The sequence below is a fragment of the Leuciscus leuciscus genome, assembly GCF_965113295.1.
Source record: "Leuciscus leuciscus genome assembly, chromosome: 21".
Lineage (NCBI taxonomy): Eukaryota > Metazoa > Chordata > Actinopteri > Cypriniformes > Leuciscidae > Leuciscus > Leuciscus leuciscus.
In genome coordinates, this window is record NC_138745.1 from 20,686,323 (window position 1) to 20,710,638 (window position 24,316).

Genomic DNA, 24,316 nt, shown 5'->3' on the forward strand with positions numbered 1-24,316 from the left:
AGAAATGATCCGAGATCCAGTGCTTTGGAAAGGTATTACAGTAAAACCTTTTCCCTATTTTGTAGTGGTAATTCCCTTTGAACACACTGTCACAAAGGCTCATGGGATAACAGTAATGTGACTGCTGGGTCTGGATGCTGAAATCCATGTGGGTAAAACTTATGCAAAGATGAGAAGTTTGTCTTTTGTCAGTCCAATTTCTTGTCTTGCAGTCTTCATTTCTGATGCACCTTGTTCCAATAAATTGGCTTTTAGTTTTTACACACCGTCATAGAGTAGAGAGGTTGTTTGCTTGTATTTCACACTGGAACAAATAGTAGGTAGGTCATTCAACTCTATACCCCAAATTGATTCTGGCAAGCCAAACCCAATCAGAAGTGATCCATGTAATTTAAGTCCGTATCTAATCTGTTGAGAGCTTTACCTCCAACACCTGCTTGTGTCCCTTTACAGTCCCTGTGAACCGGAAGTTGCAAACAACTTTTCTCCAGTGTTGAGAGACATTTCCAAGTGAAACGTTAATATTGAACAGAGGGCGGGGTTTTTACTTTAGCGCTCCTCCTCTTCATCTCTCGCTCATAGCAGACTAGCGGTTTGAGGGGAGTGGTTAAGCGTTTTCAACCCAAGCCGTCAAACTGACGTCATCAGAGAAGGAACGCCATTCCAGACCGGAAGTAACTTTTCAGAATTTGATTAAAGATTACCACGACCATTTTTTTCTGTGTAATAACTTGCACGGATTAATTGTTCACCACAAGACTAATATGCGCTAACAAAGTAAATGGGGTCAATTTTGATTTCATGACGACTTTAAATAATTTTTTTTTTTAAAGATCACGAGACACCGACACATTTAGTTTTTTTTTTTTTTTTTACATTGTGAATTAAGTCATAGAATAGCCCTTAAGTCACGACTTTTTTATTTATTTCATTTGACTTGAATAACACGTCATTTTATTAAAAAAATACAATATTAATGACCTTGTCACAGTAATGGGGAGGGCGTCTATAGGGATCTTCTGTTTTTTTGTTTGTCACGTGATCACATAATACTTGATACTTTGCTTGATTTGGCTTATTTTATTGTCAAATTTAGAACTTTAATTTCTTGATAAAATACTGTAATATTGTGAAATTATTATAAAAATAGTCTTTCAGTCACATGATCCTTCAGAAATCATTATAATGTGCAATTTGGTGCTCAAGAAATATTTCTATACTCTTATCGATAGTTGAAAGCGGTTGTGCTGAATTTTTTTTTCAGGATTCTTTGATGAATAGATCCCAAACCTTTGAACGGTGCAGTATGCCGTCTTCTGTATTTATATAGAAAATATATGCTTGTGTGCGTTTATTGGTATGTATGAAACATTGCAAGGTTGTCAGAATGATAATGTAGCTTAACTGTAATACAGTGCTGCAAAATCGGACCTTAATTCATAGAGGTTTTGCAACAAGATGTTTGTCTTCTAAGTCTTTTCATCTCTGTAAAGTTGCGTTTCAAAATGGCTTGGCATAAAAGACAATCTAAGAGCTTATAGTTTGACATTTTCACAAATGTACTTTCAGTGACTTTATTATTGTTAGCTTAAATGTGTCAAATTCCTAAAACTTGTGTATACTGTATAGGGCTGTTGTTGATTATGCCTTAGACACTCTCTCCTCTCACATGGTCACGGTTCTTCAGATTCACTCAGTGCCTGGTTGTTGTTGTGATTTTAACGTTTTTTTGAGGGGCGATACTATTCATAAGTAAAGGTGGAAAGATGCCTTCAAGCATAAAAAAAATCAACAGACTCAGTGACAAAGAATGACTTGATATAAAGTATCCTTTAAATTGGCTCATTATGTTTATTGTGTGGGTTTAGGGAGTGGTTGAGCCCTGTGCGGTTACTGTGGCTCATTTCATTTGAAGGATGCCCACATTAGAAGCAGCTCTTCCATTCAACGAGAAAAGACCACTGTTGACAGACACAAAGGGTGTTTGTGTTTCCACGCACGCTTTTGTGTGGATACTGTGAGTGAGGGAGGGAGAGAGGGACATAGATGGAAATTGAGAGATTGGGTGGGTTAGCCATGTCTGGAATGTTGTCATGTTGAAACTCGAACTCCTCTTGAAAGACCCACATCAACTTTTTTCTTCCCCTACAGTCATATGTAAAGTTCATAGCTCTGTTGGCATTGTGCCCTCTGCCCCCTGGCCGTGGGGTGGTCTGTTGGAGTACAACAAGGCCTGTGATTAGCCCGACATGAGCCAAAGGCAAGGCTCACAGACCCCTCAGATCCATAGGAAACCGTTGACGGCAATTTGTAGATGTAGGGATCTGCATTGATCTGTGTGTACTCCACATGTATGTTTTGTTCTTTTGCTGCTTTTTCAGTTTAGTTCATTAAAATGAACTAATGCAACACAGTTCTTGAACGTTTTGTCACAACATGGGGTGTGTTCATACTTGACTGGTTTAATTTGATTAAAACAAACTCTTCTGTGTTCGTGCAGTTCATTTGAAAAAGTGTGATCACTGCCATCCAAACCCTGGTGTGCACCAAACAAGTGGAAAGTTTGATTAAATGAAATTTTATTGAATACATTTGCAGTAAGACTATATAAATATTTTTTTTGTTGGCAGTAACCATATACATAGAAAACCAAATTCAGACAGACAAACAAGTTGGGAAGGGATTTGAGCATTATTTTTCAAAATTAACATAATCCATCTTTGTAGTTTAATTTCGTACTCTACTATATAAAAAATTGTTTTTCTTATTATATATATATATATATATATATATATATATATATATACACACACATTATTCCATGATAAACAGTTTACACAGCACTACATTGCATTTTAAATTGGCATCCAGTTATCATCTTGGAAATTAAAATGGTTATTTTGCATTTTTCAGTTTTGTGTAAAAAGTCTGATCATGAAAAGTAATAAGTCAAGAACCAGGTGTTTAAAGTCATTGCGGAATATTACTTCATTACTCATCACTGAAAATGGAGAGTAAAGTTGAGTGTATTGTATTGTGGGAAACAGTGAATGAACACAATGTGTGGTTTAATTCAGAATAGCATACAACTCTTACTATTTCTGCCATATCCTTACATAAGTAAGAGTAATTATATAGACGTGTATGCTAGTATTCATGGTGTGTTGTGTTTTGGTTCCTTTCCAGACCTTGGTATTTTTATTACTTATAATAGGTATAACTTAATACCTATTATACCTACCTACCTACCTAACTTAACCTAACGTATAAGGTCTGTTTTAAAGATCAAAATGCACAACAACAAATAGTTATGGTCTACTAAAAGAAAGAATTGAATTTGAACTGCTGAAACGAGTTATCAGCAATTCCAGTCTCACTTCCTGGTACCTAACTACATAACAATGTAACAAATTTACAGAATGCCAGCCTATTGTCTTCATTGACTCCCTGCAAATGATGTCTACTTTCACCCGCTCTCAAACACTAGTTATAGCTGTGTTTGGTTCGTGTTGACATTTCTATAAGACTGTTTTTAGCGCTGCAAATCCACTTTGCATGCACTTTAAATGGGTGAATCACCCAAAAATGAACTCAACCTCAAGCCATCCTAGGTGTATATGACTTTCTTCTTTCAGCCAAACACAATCAGAGTCATATTAAAAAAATATCCTGACTCTTCCAAGCTTTACTATAATGGGGGTGAATAGTAACTAAGATTTTGAAGCCCAAAAAAAGCACATCCATTCATCATAAAAGTAATCCATACGACTCCAGGGGGTTAATAAAGGCCTTCTGAAGTGAAGCAATGCATTGTTTTGAAGAAAAATGTCCATATTTATTACTTTATAAACTATAAATCACTGGCTTCGAGTAACAGCCGTACGCGAGTTGAGTTCTGGCGGAAGAGTGACCTCTGACCCGAAGCATGATGTATTGATGAATTTGGAAGCGCAGAGGATGGAGAAAAACAAAACACCGGTCACGAATTAGGCTAGAAGTCTAAACCGAGAATCTTTAAAGAGAAATGTCGGAGGAGTTTGAGTTTGTCACCAAGCCCTGTTTATTTGAACTGCTAGAGGAGTCTACTCTCAGCTAAGCTTATGCTAGTTTCCTCTTATGCTAAGTCGTATGTCATACGCCGGAACTCGATCTCTCGGGAAGGCTCGGATGGATGTTAACAGAAGCTAGTGAGTACAGTTTATGTAAAGTTTTAATTATGGATATTTTTCTCACACAAACAAATCGCTTCTCTTCAGAAGGCATTTATGAGCCTTATGGATTACTTTTATGATGGATGGATGCGTGTTTTTTTCTTCTTCAAATCTCAGTTACCATTTACTCCCATTTTTTTAAAGCTTGGAAGAGCCTGGATATTTTGGCTCAGATTGTGTTTGGCTGAAAGAAGAACACATTCAACATCGTTGAAAGGTCACGCGTGTTCTGGTCCAAAAAGGTAGGGTAGGGCGAAAAACTCCTTCTCATTTTCTCCTCCAATTTCAAAATCGCCTGACATCATTGTTTTACCATATTTATTTACTTTATTTACTTTTTGTAAATACTGTTTGACTTAGTCTTTGCGATTCGGTACTTCTGCCGCCTATGTCACGCGTGATCTTTCAACATGTCTGATCGTTGCGCTAGATAAGACCCTTATTCTTCGGCTGGGATCGTGTAGAGCCCTTTAAAGTTGCATTGGAACTGCAATTTGGACCTTCAAACCATTGAACCATTGAACCCCATTGAAGTCCACTATATGGAGAAAAATCCTGGAATGTTTTCCTCAAAAACCTTAATTTCTTTTCGTCTGAAGAAAGAAAGACATGAACATCTTGGATGACGTGGGGGTATAAATTATCAGGAAATGTTAATTCTGAAGTGAACTAATCTTTTAAGTGAGCTGATAGCCATAGATGTCTATAACTCAGGAATAACAAATGCAGTTTTCACAATAAATACGTTTTTTTTTTTTCTGATTGGTTTTAATCCAGAAGATGTGGGGGCAGGAATTCATTGCTCCCACTATGCTGGAGGGTACAAATAGTTATAGATCTAATTTCCTGCAGTGTGATTTGGAGCAGGAGACGGGATATTTTTTGAGGCTGATGGTCTTATATGGATTGGATGGAAAGGTTTCTAAGCAAGTGAATGGTTGAAGTGTATAGGATGTAAGAAAACAAAGAAAAGTTTAGGTTTATTAGTCAAAATGGGGCAGGCAGTTGTGTGTGCACTGACAGGTAAGTGAACACAACATTTACATTTACAGTTAAGATTCTTCTTTTCCACGTTTGAGATAAAAGCAGTCAGGATGCTGTAGTTCAGAGATCATTTATAATGATGACACAGCTCCATGTTGTTTAGAGGACAGACTTGTCTACAGTCACTGACAGTTAGGACAGTCTTGCTCTGCGTTCATCGCTCTTCACTTAGTGACCTAGATCACATTTTCCCTTCAGCGACAGGTGGAGCGTACGATTTTTCTTTTTTTTTATGTTACAGTGCTTACAGTGCTCTTTATTCCAAATATTCAAAGTTTCCTTTTCTTTTACTTCTCCACATCATTAGAACATTTGGTCTCAATTTATATTAGGTGTCTTTAACTACTATGTACTAACATATAAATTAATCTTTTGATAGAATGCACTTACAGAATTGTGTACATGCAGGTATTTTTTATTTTTAAGTACAATGTAAAAACAATGCATGTAATTACAGCTGGAATTAATTTCTGGAATTACATCTATAATTACACCGTTGACCTTTCCCCTATACCCTAACCAACCCTTAAACCTACTTATACCACCAAACCTGTCCCTAACCCTACCCGTATCCCACCTCAATAGCAGCAAGAGTGTTTTGCGATACAATATGAACACAATAAGTACATTGTACTTATTTTTTGATGGAAGTACATAGTAGTTAAAGACACCTAATATAAAGTGTGTGACCGAACATTATTACTTGCATTATAGAACCGTTAGTTCCAGATCTTTTCACAGTACATATTGTTTTAAAGCAGCTTTACAGAAAATGCAATGATTATATCAAAATAATGTCCATATGGCAGTAATATACAGCTATAAAAGGCTACATGTTATGTGGTTAACTTCATGTATTATGTTAAGCTGAACCAACAAACGTGTGTTAGGCAGCAAATACAACTAGTGCTCATAATGTTTATAATACAAGGATTATGTTACAGGGATGATATTGAAAACATCGCAAAGGCTGGATCCGAACAGATCCAGATATAATTGTAATACGATTATGCAATTAAGATTGCTTGGCTAAAGGGATGTCTTTTTGTATTTATACAGAACTTATGTCACAGAGTTCATCTTAGAGGTCGGGAGTTTAAACTCTGGGAAATTTTCAGTCCAATGATCTAGTAAGCGAATTCATTCAAACAATTAGTTCAAAATGGCGCAAATGAAGAAAACCAGGCTGGTTACATCAGAGATGGCACAGCGAATAGAGGCTGTGTTTTCAGTCAATTATTCATTCCACTGTGTATTTCGCTTTAAAACACGAGCTCTGTCATTTTGACAGATATGTCATCTGTCATCTTGGAATTGCTCTGTTTATCTGTGACTGATAGAGCACGATCCCCAAATGCATCGCGCTGTGTGAAATACAGACTGAATGGAACGTCAAAACATCCCACCGCTGGCCTGATGATATGCAAACTGTTTGTCAGCTGGATAAAGCAAACCAGCATCTCGCTAGTAAAGTTTTGATGGATGAGGAATGCAGTCAAGGTAAAGACAAGTGAGGTCTCCAAGTGTCCTTTATTGAAAAGACACCTAAATTTACCTTGAAAAAAGCTTGCAGAAAATACTGTTTTGTGAGAATCATCCTTCAATCTGATGATTTATTTTGCTGGATATAGCAAATGATGACAAAATGAACGTGTTAAACAATATAAATGGTGTATGCTTAATTTAACCATAAGGTTGCGATTTTTTTACAAAGGAGCAATACCAATTAGGGCTATATTATAGGTAAGAGGCAATATTTTATAATTTCTATGAGGCTTAATAGGTAGTCAATGTAGAGATGATTTTTGACCTGGTAAGAACATGTATCAGCTGCATTCTGGATTTGGACTAACTGTACCTTGTTTTTTGAAGATGCAATGACACTGGGACTAACTGCACTGGGACTTTCCACTGTTTGTATCACTCCGCTTGTTTGCATTTGCATGTTCCAAAAAAGGAAAGAGGGGAACATTTAGGCTAGTTGCTTAGTTTATTCATGGAAATCATTCCTAATTTGGATTGTTAGGAATCCTGCATGGCTTAGGCTTATAAGACAGTGTTTTTGACAGGATTGAATAATGAGACCATCTGTAGACACTGGCTGATCTCTTGGAATTGCATGAGTGTGAGTTAATAATGACAGAATTACCTTTTTTTTTTTTATCCCAGTTTTTAACAGAGAAATACTTTTCAGTTCATATGCAAAAAAGTAATTGTTATAACATTAATATTGTGCCGATGGCAAAATAGACACGTAATGAATGTTACTCACTGGAAAAATATGACACAACCGTCAATCTACGTTGTGTTTGATTACAAAACAATTGCCTGTTGAAAGTTTGAAACAAGTGCTTTCATGCCGTAACATCATCATGCCTCATACCTCTCTAATGGAGGGTTCAGCAGCTGACTGATTTGTTTGAAACATCACATCATGTCCTGACTTTTATTTCCATCTGTTTTTCTAGAGTTACTGGGCTCCACAAAGAGGCTGAATGTGAACTACCAAGATCAAGATGGGTAAGTTCTCTCATTTTCCACACGTTCAGTCCAAAATGTGGAGAACAAGGAAACTTGTATGCAATATCACATGAGCAGAAGTGGGATATGGCTCCATATCAGAACAGATGATATAAAGAGGTGAATTCAGGGACACTTTTCCCCAGTTATCTCAAAGGCAAAAAGTGCTCTGATCAACCTGAATTCACATTACATAAATTTAACATATTTTGGTGGGTCGTTTGATGAGTCATCCAAACCTTCCCCCTTTAGAGTTTAATATTTATGTAGTAAACTCACTTGACTGAAATGTATGAATTTTTCATGTTTATAACTGCTGAGGAGCAGATTGAAGCAAACGGAGCACATCAGACACAAAAGCTTTAATCACATGTGCAAGGTTTATGTGCATCTTGCGTTTATGTGGCTGATCAGAACATTGCGTGTGTCCCACCTGTTTAAACACTGAAAATGTGCTGTTCTATCATGTTGACATCCTTCTTTTTTACAAGAAGGTGGTCTATGCTTTCTGACGCTGTGACTAGTCAACCCTTACTCAATTTAAAAAACTTAAAAAATCTTGTCGAAAATGAATTGTCACAAAAACACAAATAGGGGATTTCTTTCTGTTTGAAAAAACACTTTTATTAATAATTTAAAAAAAAACTCCTGCCATACTAGACTCAACATACATGAAAAAATATATATTATTTTACTTTGCTATTGTTTTTTTTTTTTTTTGTATATTGAGACACTTTGCCAATCTGTGCATCATTTCCCCACTCATGAAATGCGTCCTCATCCGTCCCTAAAGCAGTAATGAAGTTATCAAGAACATTTATTAATTAAACCTAGATGAATATGTTACCTGCAGGGGATAACTGAATATTTGACTCATCCACCAATTATAATTTCCTCTTTGTAGAGTCTTCTGAGTTTACAATATTGTTCCCCTAGTAAAATAATTGAAGAAAGATAAAACACTTGGCATCAAGCTGAGTTTAATTACTCATTACAAAATTATCCGTATAATTTTGCATTGCTATATTTAAGTGTATGTTTTTTAATCAATGAATGATTTATTAAAGTGATTTTTTTTGTAATACCTTTTTTTTTGTGCCAGTCTTGCATTAGATTAGAGCAATATAGGGCCCTATTATAATGATCTAAGCCCATGGTTTAAAGCACACTTAGAAATTCAGTCCGAATTCACTTTTGCTAGTGTAATGACAGGAAAAATGGTCGGTGCGCCCGGCGCATGGTCTAAAAGGGTTGTCTCTATTCTCTTAATGAGTAATCGGTGTGTTTTGGGCGTAACCTCCAATAAACCAATCAGAGTCTCATCTCCCATTCCCTTTAAAAGCCAGTTGCGCTCGCGCCGTGGCGGATTCGCTATTTACATGGTGGAATTTGCATGCGGAAAAACTGAACGCTTCTCTAGCGAGGAAACGGATCTGCTCGTGCGTGAGGTTAAAGAGCAGACCATCTACGGGACAAAGAATACGCGTGTAGTGTACCCGCCTATACAGGTGCATATTACAAACGTGCTCTTTAAATAGCAAAAGAAATATTAAACCAGGTTTCAGTTGGTCAATGGCGCAGACTATTTCAGTTGCCTCAAAATAGCAATGCGCCTGAACACGCCTCGTTTTCAGACCATGGGCACACAAATAGGCGCAAATGCATTTGCCATTTAAACAACGTTGTGCAGAATGTTAACTGCGTCGGGCTGAAACTAGCAAAAAAACGCTTGGGTCATGCCTGGCACTGCATTGGGCCGGGTGTATGATAGGGCCCAGTGTACATCGGCTGTACACTGTAAATCAGATTGCACACATTACTGTAAACATTCACACATAAATGTCTGGCATTACTTCAGTTAAGATTTTTAAACAGGAATTTGTATTGTAAGAATTAAACGCATAATACGTCCTATTATATTAACTTATGTTTGTTTACTGCATGCCCCGCAGAGTCGCAGACATGTATTAAAATTATGTCTAAAGTGAAAGCAAACATTTGAGAGAAAATCTGGTGCGTGTATATTAGATGCGTCGCGTGCCGGTCTTAAAGCGACAGTAGCCTAATAGTAAACATGCTGCCGCTTGTCCTTAGGGATAGTTCACCAAAAAATGAAAATTGTCATTATTTACTCTCTAATGTTGTTCCAAACCTGTATTCATTAATTTCATAGGAGAAAAAACTACACACTGGGGAGCAGCAACTATTTGGTTACCCACATTCTTCAAAATAACTTTTATTTTCAACAGAAGAAAGAAACTTATTACAGGTTAAACTTGAAAGTAAATTATGACAATTTTCATTTTTGGGGAACTATCCCTTTAATGTTAATAAAACAACAAAACACAAAGAGAAAATCACTCACTGACTGAGAACTTTAATAGTAGCTTTAATAAGAATCAATGTATAATTTATACAGTGAAGTCTATGTAGTGTTTTAATTTCATATTTGTTCATTTAATTACTTTCTTCAATGCTACTGCTAAATACACCTACTGTACAGTATCTGAACAAATAAAGCACTGTTTATTTCATTTGTATATTAAGCGGTGTAATGTGTATCTTTGTTCTTTTTTTTTTTTTTATAACAAAGAAAATAATGACAAAGATTTTTATCTTCGCCACTTTGGCCTAAATGTCTGCCATTCCTTTTTATTTTATATTTTGTTACCTAAGGCTTTTGAAGTATAGGACTTGAAATTGTTCACACATTACTGTAAACATTCACATTCACAATGTCTGGCATTACTTCAGTTAAGATTTTTAAACAGGAATTTGTATTGTAAGAATTAAACACATAATACATCCTATTATATTAACCTATGTTTGTTTACTGCATGCCCTGCAGTGTCGCAGACACAATATTAAAATTATACTCCCATGTCTTGACTTGAGTTTGTTTGCTGCGCCTAGCTGTGGTTTTACTTTCACAGTGTATTTGCATATTTCTATCCAAACTTTGTGCTGTAACACCTTAGTGCACAAACAGGAAGAAGAAAGTGCATAGATGCTTGTCTAAGAGATAAAAATGTAATTCTTCTGTTGTTTCTCCTCAATATATGACACAAACTTACATGTATCGTAGGTTTTCTTTAAACTATAGCTCATGGTTAGTCAAAAGCAACATGACATGGTTTGACTCGTTTTCTTATGACTCTTCCCATGATTCCTTTGCTTTGAGGTACCATCACTGTTTGGAATCAAAGCTTAGACTGTTGAGAGAGCCACAGACTCAAAGCTCTGATCACTCTTAAAAATTCTGGACTGTGGCTCTGGGAAATGTCGTCTGGAGATGAAACTGCTACGTGTATACTTTGTGTGCATTTGAGATCACAACCAATGTACATTAAAGAAAGATGACATGAAAAAAGATTTTGTATTTGATGATAATGATTGAGTTGAATGAACAGCTAGACGCCCTAAGGTATTGCTGACATAAGTCACAGATGAAGACAGATTTTTGTCTTAATTGTCCTTGGTAAAACTTTTGTTTGGCCAACTTGAATTAGTTTGTTCACTGAATTTCTCATTCAACCAGAAAATTACTGTCAAGGCAACTACTGATTTCTTGTAGAGTTGGGCGATATAGCAAACATAATATCACGATTCTTTTCAGGAAAATGTATTATCATGATTCTTTTTCAAGTTGGTTTTACTATTTTACAAGTGACTGAGCATTACAGCCAAACTAATGTCCCTATTTTAAAAAACAAAGCCTTATAGGTAACCAAATATAAAATAAAAAGGAATGGCAGACATTTAGGCCAAAGTTGCAAAGATAAAAGTCTTTGTCATTATTTTCTTTATTAAAAAAAATAAGAACAAAGATACACATTACACCGCTTAATATACAAATTAAATAAACAGTGCTTTATTTGTTCAGATTCTAGGTGTATTTAGCAGTAGCATTGAAGTAAACAAATATGAAATGAAAACACTACATAGACTTCACTGTATAAATTAAACATTGGTTTTTATTAAAGCTACTATTAAAGTTCTCAGTCAGTGAATGATTTTCTCTTTGTGTTTTTGTTGTTTTATTAACATTAAAGGGATAGTTCCCCCCAAAATGAAAATTGTCATAATTTACTCCTAAGTTTAACCCATAATAAGTTTCTTTCTTCTATTGAAAAGAAGTTATTTTGAAGAATGTGGGTAACCAAACAGTTGCTGCTCCCCAGTGTGTAGTTTTTTTTCTCCTATAAGTCAATGGGGACCAGCAACTGTTTGGTTACCCACATTCTTCAAAATATCTTCTTTTGTGTTCAGCACAATAAATAAATTAATACAGGTTTGGAACAACATTAGAGAGTAAATAATGACATAATTTAAATTTTTTGGTGAACTATTCCTTTAAGGACAAGCAGCAGCATGTTTACTAATAGGCTACTGTCGCTTTAAGACCTGCACGCGACGCATATAACACATGCACCAGATTTTCTCTCAAATGTTTGCTTTCACTTTAGACATAACCATCTCTGTTTATGTAAACCTTGTGTGTATTTGACAGTATTAGCGCAATGAGACTCAGTCCAGTACTCAGTCCAGTAACCAGGCGCTGTGTGACAGGCTTTTAGTGCATGTGCACTTCGGGTGTATGAGCTCAGAAAAGCGCACGTTAGAACAGCACATCGGCACGCGAATGAAATGTTGAACCGGCAAGGCTATAAAGCACTAGCCTGGTTAAAACCAGACCATTCTCAGTAGTAACTGAGTTATGGTCTGGCAAAGCTTCTTTAATAACTCATTTCCAAAGGGGCGTCACCAACGGACGTCGCTCAAATGCCTCTGGGCACAATTGGATAGATCTAAAACCAATCAGAGCGATCGTCATCGTGTAAAGACATATGTTGCGTCCCAATTCGCCTAAGTTACACTACGCCATAAAAGTATGTAACGTTACTCTTTTTGTGAAGAAAATGTATTTACTTTTGAATGTGTAGCAAAAAAGTAGGCAAGCTTTGGGACATACTACTTTATCGGTCATCTTTATCGGACAGATCTGTCGCGTGCATTCTGTCACGTAAACTGCCCTTTCAATCATCTTGTCACAGTTAAAATCCTCTATTAAATCTAATTTAATTTCCTACCGTTTCGGAGAGAAATGTAGTAGCATGTTCATCTGCCAGTGGCTCTTTCATGGAGACTGTCCTCATGTGTTTGCAATTTGAATATAATAATGCATTTAAAAGTTGGTGCGCTTCACCAATGGAGTGGACGTCGCTCAAATGCCTCTGGGCGCAATTGGATAGACCTTAAACCAATCAGAGTGATCGTCATTGTGTAAAGCCCGCCTCAATGTTTCTGATTGGTGCCGCGATTTCGACGGCATGGAAATGGACTTGAATGAGCTCTTTGCCAGACTTGCAGAGCAAATGTAAATTTGCCGGAAGTTGTCTGGGTTTTCCCAGGCTAATAAAGCACATGCAAATAATGAACTTTTGTGAATTGCAGTGTCCCGTAACTCTGCATTAACTTGTGATGTGTATGTACAGTTGTACAGTATGTTGAGACAGAGGCGCCAGAACTGCAACTGATAGAATGCATGATATTACGTTGTATTGTAAAGTACAATGACAATAAAGGCATTCAATTCAATTCAATTACGATATTTCTTCAAAAGCAGATCGTGGAGACATTTTAATCGTCCACGATCAAAAATCGTGATATTGCACATCCCTAGTTTCTTGTTTCTGAAATTGTAAAGAAATGTCATTGTTCATGGTTTTATTCTTATGTTTTAAATCACATCAATAGGCCTATATGAAGTACACTCTGCACAGTACAAAATATTGCACAGTAAAATTATTTCATGCAGTCAGCATGAAATTAAAATTCATCCTTTTTTTAAATGCATGTTGTTGATCTTATTGTGAACAATTAAACTATGAATAAATTTATTATCTTTTTTATTATTATTTGACAGTAATTTATTCAAATTATCATAACTAGATCTTCTGGTGAAACGACAGACTTCTTTCTTGTGAAAAATGCCGAAATTCCAGTCATTTGGTTTGCTTAAACCTCGCCCCTTTCTTACAATTGACTGCAAGCTTGCATTCAGATCTTCCTCCATCCAATCAACAACTGACGATTAAACCCAAATCCCCCACACTACATTTTTTTTCTTCCTTTTTCGATAAATAGAAAACTCTGATGTACTCTACAGATATCACTCTACAGAAGAAAAGATCTGCCACTACTTGTTACATAATACATTGCTTTAATCATCAAATTTAATAAACTCACCAACCTCAGTCAACAAATATAATTTAGTAAAAACATTTTTAGTATCTCCAATTAACAAATGCCCAACAGTGATGGTTAAAACAACATAAACAATAATCTGATTTAAAAAAAATTATAATTCATGCTGGAGTGCATACTGGGAGCTCGCAGTTCAGCTCAGATTGGTTCAAACTCTCTTAGGCTATTCAGCTGGTTAACATGTTTTTTTTAAAATGTAATTCTCATTTCTTGTATCTGTGACTCACTAAGCCCTGTATGCTAGGCAGAATCTAATTGCTTTTGTACAGTGTGTGCACAGGTTGAATCTGTTGTTGAATCTGGGTGTCCCATTAGTCTTGAGAGACAACAGTTGAAAGCGTATCTCGATGAAGTTGAGGGCCTCACATTAGCATGAGTGCTAATTTGTGCTTTCATGAGCAGCAGGGGAAGAACTGAGTAACCGGCTCCTGAGGGACCTGCAGCTGAGGTGGAGGAAAAACAGTTAATTAGTCATCACTGCTATTGGCGCTGTTCGCTTCTTTCTTTCTTACTCTCTCACTCTCTCACTCTCTCACTCTCACGCTCTCACACTCTCTCACACACACACACAAATAATAATTTGGCAAAGACCTCGGCAGGATATTTTTAACACGCAAAGTAGCTTTGTAGGGTGACATACTAGTGTGTAAGAGGTGTCCCTAGTGGATGTGTTTAAGAAGTCTGGATCAGACAGTCAGTGCTGCTGAACCATAGACCGAACACAGCATTCTTTAGATGTGTGCCATTAATCATCAGTGTTGTTCACTTCACTCTCAACATCTGTGACTGCTGAACATTAGCTGTAGGGTGCTTTTTTCCAATCTTTTATTTGTTAGTTTCACAAAACCCAGGGTATATAAGATAAAGGGGCTTTCTGTACCTCTGTTGACAGCAATGCAACTGAGACTTTGACACTTAAAAATGTTCATAAAGAGATTGTAAAACTAAAACTAATCCATATGAGTTGAGAGGTTTAAGCCAAAATTCTCTGAAGAGACACAATCGTTTTATATGATGAACAGATTGAATTTAAGCTTTTATTCACATATAAACATTCATCAACTCGTATATCAGTTGTGGTAAACCAACAGAAGCTCAAGCATATTCGTTCATATCATATTCGACGTGCGAGAGCCAATGAGGTTTGTTCTTGTGTTATGCAACACTTTTGAGCTTCCGCAAGAGGTTTTGTTCTCGAGCGTCAAGCAGGTTCAGTTGAGCTTCTCTTTATGTTCGCTGATCAATGTTTATATGCGAATAAAAGCCTAAATTCAATCTGTTCTTCATATAAAGTGATCGATCAAATTTGGACTAATCCACTCAATTCATGTGGATTCGTTTTACGATCTCTTTATGAACTTTTTGAAGCGTCAAAGTGTCAGTTGTGTAGCTGTCAGAAAGCTCTCAGATTTTTTAAAAGATCTTCATTTGTGTTCCGAAGATGAATGAAAGTCTTAAGGGTTTGGAACGACATGAGGGTCAGTAATAATTAATGACAGAATTTTTATTTTTGGGTGAACTAACAGTTTAAAAGTAATTTGTCTGTCCACACTGAATGTGAAAAGTTGGTGTTTAATGTAAAGTTAAGAGGGACATAATATGAATCACATAGTTGTCATCACTTTAATTACTTTCTTACTTACAACATATTTATTTAAAGCAAAATATAACAATGGTCCAGACTTCAAGAGGACAACCCTGAATGCCTATACAGTATCTTTTCTCAGTCAAATGGCCTTCTGCTATATATAAATGTACAAATAATAATAGCCTGATATAACATCTGATCTTACCTTTAAGTATTCATATCCAATTGGTCTCAACTGATGAAATATTTAAATTTTTAATTTTGACTCGCTGCTTTGGCTCTCGGGGCCAAATATCCTCATCTTTGACTATTTTGACTGTTAGGCTAGATTTTTTTTTCTTTACAAAGCACTACTGCTGGCCAGATGGAAATGTAGAACTATTCCAAAAAAGGATTGTAGTTAGTAATTACCATATTAGTAATAAGTAAAAAAATAAAAATAAAGGACAAAGAAACACATTCACATTACATAGAACAAGTGACAGGTCTATTACAGTTTTTCTCGATTGCTTAAACACTATAACGATCTCGGTTACTAACGTAACCTCGGTTGTCTCTAGATGAGGGAACGAGTGTTGCGTAAGCTAGCTTACGCTATGGGAAAAACCCTTTTCTCGAGAATACTGAAGCCAAAAATTATCCTTAATTTTGCATTAATTTAAAACCCATCGCTGCATAAGCAGACCTAGGCAGAGCGACTCGCGCGCCTATTGGTTGCTCAGCAGCAACTGCTGCAACCTATCCAGGGCCTGCTCGTGACGAAGCACCAATGAGGGCGAGGGCGCGGGCGCCTGTGCGCGTCACGTCCCGCCAGAATGGGCGTGGCTACAGGCTATAAAAGCAGGCCCGTGAGGTTGTTTTCTGGTTTTTCAATCTGAAGCGAACCAGAAGTAGCACAAGCACGGCAGGGTTACGCATCACTCGTTCCCTCATCTAGAGAGAACCGAGGTTACGTTAGTAACCGAGAGCGTTCTCTTACGAGAGTACTCTCGTGTTGCGTAAGCTAGCTTACGCTACGGGAACCCAATGTAAAATGCCGTGCATGCTAGAGAAGGTCCACATGCACGTTCCCAAGGGCATGTGCCCGGGGACAAACGTAAGTGGTAATATCTGGGCCGACGAGGGGTGGGCCCAGGGAGTGATAACCATTCCAGAGTGTGGGAATGGGTGCTTAATACAGTAGAACAGCCAGGGACATCCGTGGGCTGATCTAAGAATGATAACACTGCCTGTCAGCCACCTGAACCCGGAGGACAGGTGAAAATCGATCACAGACAGGAAGACCTGGTCTGTCGATCTGGAACCTGTGTATAACACGAACCACACACAGTCTGTGTCGATCTGCAGCGAGAGCGAACAGAGCTAGTATGTTAGACTGACAACAGTTTAGCCTGTAGGGCAGGCACCTCCAGGTTATAAAACCTGATAAATGTAGACGGGGAGGCCCAGCCCGCCATCATGGAGAGAGACTCCGCGAGACCACGCCCATGACGAGGCCATGCCTCTGGTGGAGTGCGCTCTGACGCCCAGAGGGCAATGAAGGTTCTTAGACCTATAAGCCATAGCGATAGCGTCAACTAGGGGTGTCGCAATATACCGGTGTTGACGATAATCGTGATATTCAAAGCATGAAATATCGACATCGTGTTAATTTAGAGTGTGACAATATACCGGTATTGGCGATAACCACAATGTTTAAAATGAATAGGACTCTTATGATAACATGACACATAAATACTACAGCGCCAGTACCTGGTTGACCTCTCATGTGGCAGTATTGCACCCGCTGACACCTGTCAAATAAGAAGACGACGCAGCGCTCGTCCGCGCCCGCGCAGCTAGAGTGAAACACTCTGTCCACACCCGAAAAAAGTAAGCTCGCCAGTATTAAGAACAGAGTTCTTCGGCTTCAAAGAAAACAGCACCTTAAAGGTGGTCGCACACCGGACGAGAAGCGCAGCGCCACGTCTTTAAAATTCGAACACATTCTCTATGAGTGTAACGTACACACACCGGCGGCTGCGACGCCCAGCAACGGCTCAGGACCATGTTCAAAATCCTGCCGCGACACAGAGCGTCATTTACATCGTTTTATATTAAATTTACATTATATTTGTATCAAATCATCGTAAATGATTTCACCCTGTGCTGCAATATACATTTAATTTTACATTAATTTACAGAAATCCGCTGCTTGAATGAAAATTGCTGATGTTATCGGATTTTCAGGTGATATTCTCAATTCATTCAGTTAACGGACGCTCTGAGGTAAAGTGTTCAGATCACAGACTCAGCAACTATTGTACAGTGTAATCATAACATAGTACATACATTATCTCAATTCCATAATGTCCTTAAACAATGATATTGCTGGCCATAAACTGAGACGCGCGTGCGTGTGCGATACCTCGAGTTGTCATAGACGCGACGCAGCTATTATTTTACTAGTCATGGAATGGGAAACGTGACATTAACTGTTAACAGCATGAATATATGAATATATTCTGTGTTCATATATTAATAAAGGGTGATTATTAAAATTAAGAACCCCGTTTTCTTTACTCATCTTATTTTTGTATTTGCACTTGATTTTTTTATTCAAATCTGCTACCTGCATGACTTTATTGGCGCCGGTGCAACAATAGGTTTAAGAGCTTTTCAGTTCTTCAGGAAACCTTCAGACAGTGTTTTGCTTCAGTTTGAAACCAGATAAACTTCACATGCTTGTCTTCCTTCACAAGAATTTGCCATAGATTGAGTACGCAAGAAGTAAAAAATGCATGTGCCTTGTCTATCAGTATCCTTATGTTTGTTGGGTAAAAAAGAAAAACTATATAAACAAAGTAAAAATGAATTTGACTGATAACTACCCAAAATAGATTCTATAGATATTGCGATATATCGATATCGTGAATTCTTTTGGCCACAATAACCGTGGTGTGAAAAATCTAACATCGTGACAGCCCTAGCGTCAACTATCCATCTGGACAGGCTCTGTTTCGATGTGGCTAAGCCCTTAGCGCGGCCACCAAACGAAACGAAGAGCTGCTCTGACTGCCTGAAAGCATCAGACCGTTCGACATATATTCTCAACGCCCTGACAGGGCAGAGAAAATTCACATCGTCCTCACCCTCAGATCTCGGAAGAGCTGACAGTGAAATGATCTGTGATCTGAACGGAGTAGAAAGCACTTTGGGGACATAACCGTGCCTCGGTTTAAGGATGACTTTAGAGTCATTAGGCCCAAACTCCAAGCACGAAGCACTCACAGAGAGCGCGTGAAGGTCACCCACTCGCTTAACTGAAGCGAGAGCCATGAGAAAAGCGGTCTTCAGGGAAAGATACCGCAAATCCACGGACTGAAGGGGTTCGAAGGGTTCGCCCTTCATGGCATCCAGGACCAAGGAGAGGTCCCAGGCTGGAACCAGAGGGGTCTGGGGAGGATTTAACCTTCTAGCTCCTCTAAGGAACCTAACAATGAAGTCATCTCTACCCAGTGACCGGCCATGCAAGGGTTTTGTAAACGCAGCAATGGCCGCCACATACACTTTGAGCGTGGAGGGGGACCTGCCCTCGTCCAAAAGCTCTTGCAGAAAGGAGAGAACCTCTGTAACGCTACAGCGCTGTGGGTCTAAGTTTCGGGCTGAGCACCAGCCGGAAAACACTGACCATTTAGAGGCGTAGAGCCTTCTCGTAGAGGGTGCTCTGGCCTGAGTAATTGTGTTCAACACTGCCGCTGGGAGGTCAGCGGGTACCCATTGATGGCCCATGCATGCAGGGCAAATAAGTCGGGGCGCGGGTGCCAGATCGCGCCCCTGGCCTGGGAGAGGAGATCTTTCCTCACCGGAATCGGCCACGGGGTCGTGCTCGTCAGTTGTATCAGCTCTGAGAACCACACTTGATTCCTCCAGAGCGGCGCAACGAGGAGCACAGAGCATTTGCTCTCCCTGATGCGCTTGATTACCTGTGGTAACATCGCGATCGGGGGAAACGCATAGAGCGGACGGCTGGGCCAGTCGTGGGCCAGCGCATCTCTATGTTTCGTGAAGTATACTGGGCAGTGCGCGTTCTCCGTCGACGCAAAGAGGTCGATATCCGCTCTGCCGAAGATGTCCCATAGTAACTGGGCTATCTGAGGGTGCAGGGACCATTCCCCGGGGGGAGCGTTGTCCCTGGACAGCATGTCTGGTCCCACATTTTGGCAGCCCGGGACATGCGATGCTCTCAGTGAGCGCAGGTTGTGATGGGCCCACAAGAGGCGGCGTTCCGCCAGCTTGTGAAGGCTCCATGACCTGAGACCGCCCTGGCGGTTGATGTATGATACCACTGACATGTTGTCCGTGCGGACTAAAACGTTGTGGCCTTTGAGGAGGGGGAGAAAGTATCTCAAGGCATTTTCGACCGCTTTCATCTCCAGACAGTTTATGTGTAGGCGCCTTTCTGAGGTTGCCCACAGACCAAACACTGGTCTGCCCTCGTAGAGGCCGCCCCAACCTGAGTTGGATGCGTCTGTCGAGATTACTTTTCGTCTCGAAGTCATGCCCAGATCCACTCCTGACTGATACCAGTCTGCCGCCTTCCAGGGATTCAGTGCTGTGACACAGTTCTGAGTTACCCTGAGGCGAACGCGGCCAGCGGACCATGCTCGCAACAGGACCCGCGTTTTCAGCCAGTGCTGCAGCGGGCGCATGAAAAGCAAGCCCAGTTGAAGCACTGCCGAGGCCGAAGCCATAAGACCCAGCATCCTCTGAAAACGTTTGAGAGGAAAAATGCTGCCGGTCCTGAAAGCTACAGCTGAGCGCTGAATCTGCAGCGCGCGCTGTGACGTTAGCCGCGCTGTCATTGACACAGAGTCTAAGTCTGTTCCCAGAAAAGAGATTCTCTGGCTGGGAGACAGTAAACTCTTGGTCCAGTTGATTTGGAGACCCAAATCCCGTAAATGGTCAAGTAATAGAGCCCTGTGCGCTATTAACTCTGACTCTGACTGGGCTAGAATAAGCCAGTCGTCCAGATAGTTCAGTATTCGAATTCCCCGTTGTCTCAGGGGAGCGAGCGCTGCATCCATGCACTTCGTGAATGTACAGGGTGCTAAGGACAGACCGAACGGCAGGACGGTATACTCCGAAGGCGAATCGCAAGAAAGGCCTGTGATGGGGCGCTATCTGGATCTGAAAATATGCGTCTTTCAGATCCACAGAGATAAACCAGTCTCTCGGACGAATTTGCGCGAGAATCTGACTGGTCGTGAGCATTTTGAACGATCTCTGCATAAGGGCTTTGTTCAGCCGTCTGAGATCTAGGATGGGTCTGAGACCGCCATCCTTATTTGGAACGAGGAAATATCTGCTGTAAAAACCTGACTCGCTCAGTGTGTGAGGGACGGTTTCTATGGCTCGTTTCTCTAACAGTTTCGCAATCTCGGCGCGAAGTAGGTGTGCTACTTCGCTGTTCACCGTGGTTTCGACCCTGGCTCAGAAGCGAGGGAGTCTGCGAGCGAACTGTAGTGAATAGCCTCGTTCTATCGTGTTCAGTACCCATTCTGACACGCCCGGCAGCTCCCTCCATGCCTTTATGTGAAAGGCTAGAGGGAGAATAACGCGCGGGCTGTTGTCGCTGTGTGTGTGTGTGGCACATATCTCACAGCGCCTGAGAGAGAGCGCGCGCTCATGGAGGCGCGCGCGCTTCGCACACACATAACACAGCTCGTGTCTGGTCGAGGGTGATTTACACACGGGACACGTTTTGTGTTTATTGACGGGGGCTCTGAATGAGTGCTTATCACAGAGCAGCCCGTGTTTGTGTGAAGGGATGAGCGCTGTACAGCGGGCACCTCTTCCACATTTGAAACACACACGGCGTGAGCCGAGTTTATGGATATGGGCCGTGAATGAGTGTGAATCACTGAACCGGCCGTGTTTGTATGTAGGTGCGAACACTGTGGAGTGGGCACATGACCTGCATTTATAACACCATCGGCGTGAGCCGGATAAACAGACAGAATACTCTTTCTGTGATATATTTGGGCGGCCGTAAAAACGGCCTTTGGGTACAGGCGAGCGTGTTGTGTAATGGGCTCGTTGGCTGTGAAATATACATCTCCAGTCACCTCTGCTGAGGGAACTGTGAGAGCGAGGCGCGCTGATTTCGATGGTGGTCCGGCCGCAGCGGGACTCGACCATCTTCGTCTTCCTAGCACGGTTAGGAAGACTTTGAGGGCTCTGCCTTAAGCACAATCTTGGACCGGGGTCCCCGAGGGGGAGGCGGTCTGTGGCGGCTGGAAGAGCGTGAGCGCTGCTGGGAGTCCCTCGGCTGACGGCGCTGTGAGGCTGACGGCGGGGGAGGCTGTGGCGCTGACTTCCGATTGGACGGCTGCTTAGAGCGGCCCATAGCGGAACTGGAGCGCTTCGGCAAGAAATGCCACATAGCCTGGGAGGTTTTCTGTACCTCGGAGTACCGCACCGAAAACCCCTTGACAGCCGGGCCGAAGAGACCGGATGGCGCCACGGGCGCGTCGAGGAAAGTGGCTCTGTCGGACTCCTTCATGTCGGACAGTGTCAACCACAAGTGCCTCTCAGTGACACTGAGAGACGCCATATTCCTCCCGATGGCCTGAGCAGCGGACTTGGTGGCTCGTAGCGCTAAGTCGGTCGCGCTCCTGAGGTCAGAGAAATTCTCAGGGTTTGGGCCCGCCTCGTCCATTTTACGGAGAAGGTCGGCCTGATACACCTGAAGCATGGCCATCGTATGAAGTGCAGACGCGGCTTGACCGGCGGCGGTGTAGGCGCGACCGATCAAAGCCGAAGTAGTCCTGCAGGCTTTGGAAGGCAGTGAAGGATGAGACTGCCATCCGGCGGAAGGCGGGCAGAGGTGTGCGGCTACGGGTTCCTCGACCGGAGGAATGCAGAGATAGCCTTTGTCTTTCACGCCGTCCACTAGAGAGAGCGTCGAAGAGACAGAAGAGCGCCTGGCAGAAAATGGCGCCTTCCAGCTCTTAGTGAGCTCCTCGTGGAGCTCCGGAAGAAAGGGGGCAGGCCTGGTGTGAGGCGTCGAGCGGCGGCCTGGCAGAAAGCAACCGTCCAGCCTGCTGGGTGCAGGCTCGTTGGGAAGCGACCAATCGAGGCCGAGGTCCTCCACAGCCTTAGTAAGCAGGCGAAGAAGCTCTGCGTCGAACGTAGACCGCACACCGCTCGATTCCTGAAGAGAAGGGGCGGGGTCCGGAATGGAGCCCGACCATTCTTCGCAGTCAGAAGCCAGAATAGAGCAGCTGTCCCCTTCTTCGTCATCTCCCCCCGACTCGATATGCACAGCGGGCGGCTGGCCGGCCGTGATAGAGGTGGGGGATTCATGGAGCGATGCACACGGGGAGAGATCCGGCATGCAAGCGCTCGCGGCAGATGCCTCCGGCGTTCTCTGTGAACGGCGCTTTTTACGGCGCGGCCCAGAGGAGAGAAGCGGAGGGGCGGGATCCACGCTGAAAGATGCTAGGCGAGCCCGCAGGGTCGCCATAGACATCGCTTCACATTCCGGGCAGCCGCCCAGGGAAAGCGCGTGGTCCGCGTGAGTGAGTCCCAGGCAGGAAACGCACAGGATGTGGCAGTCCCCGTCGCTGAGATCGGCTCGGCAAGAGCCGCACTTCTTGAAAAGAGGCATTTGAAACAACGTCTCGCTCTTTTAGGTGCAAGTGTGTGTAACGTAACACGCGGAATGAAAAGGATATCGGCGCCGGATAGCACGGCAGAGGAAGCGGCAAGATGGCCGGCTTGAAGCTCGTCCCGATGAAGGCTCTTCGACGGCGCAGCTTCTCCGGAGAACAGCGAGGTGAGTGTCCACTTCGCTGAAGAGCTCAACCTCAAAAAATCAAAGAACAACCTCACGGGCCTGCTTTTATAGCCTGTAGCCACGCCCATTCTGGCGGGACGTGACGCGCACGGGCGCCCGCGCCCTCATTGGTGCTTCGTCACGAGCAGGCCCTGGATAGGTTGCAGCAGTTGCTGCTGAGCAACCAATAGGAGCGCGAGTCGCTCTGCCTAGGTCTGCTTATGCAGCAATGCGTTTTAAATTAATGCAAAATTAAGGATAATTTTTGGCTTCAGTATGTTGCCTAGACCATGTTGTCATTTAGAAAGCACTTGCATTCAATACTGTCCACTCAAGTCAGCACAGCTTCAGCTCAGTTAGCACACAATTAAAGTGGAAACACTAAGAGTCAAAATTTAACACACATCAATCAGATCCTTCAAAGATAGATAAAAGGGCCTGAATCAGTTTATTGGGTTTTGGAACAATGGATCCAGAAAGACATGAAGGAAGAGATCGAGGAGGGATAAGAAGGAGGAGGAATAAGGGCAAGAAGACAAGCAGTCTCAGATGAAATTCAAGCCACTCTAGTTGCCCATGTCTTTATCAATGGTATGACTATGAGGGAGGCTGGGCTACGAGTAAGGCCAAATTTGAGTCGCTTTACCGTCGCCTCGAGAACCTTCAGGGAGGTGTGGTGGCAAACAAAATTCTATCACTGAATAAGAGACAAACATTTCCAATAGTCTTTGAGGTTTATTTTCTTGCAAGAAAAGGCCAGCAGTCGTACAGTCACACAGAGTGGCACAGAGTGAGACAGTGAAGGGAGGGCATCCTTTCTCCTTTATAGTCTTGACTCCCAGAATGTTATCTTTCTAGGCAAATTAT

At 41.4% G+C, this 24,316-nt stretch overlaps 1 protein-coding gene across 4 annotated transcripts in view; it reads left to right on the forward strand.

Moving 5' to 3' along the window:
* Positions 1-24,316, forward strand: part of LOC309484714 (CASK interacting protein 2) — a 68,703-nt gene that overhangs the window by 7,606 nt on the left and 36,781 nt on the right. For all 4 annotated transcript variants that reach the window (XM_082151054.1, XM_082151055.1, XM_082151056.1 and 1 more), the window contains exon 3: positions 7,724-7,775. In XM_082151054.1, the coding sequence (XP_082007180.1) occupies positions 7,724-7,775 (52 nt within the window). The remainder of the gene's footprint in view (positions 1-7,723; positions 7,776-24,316) is intronic.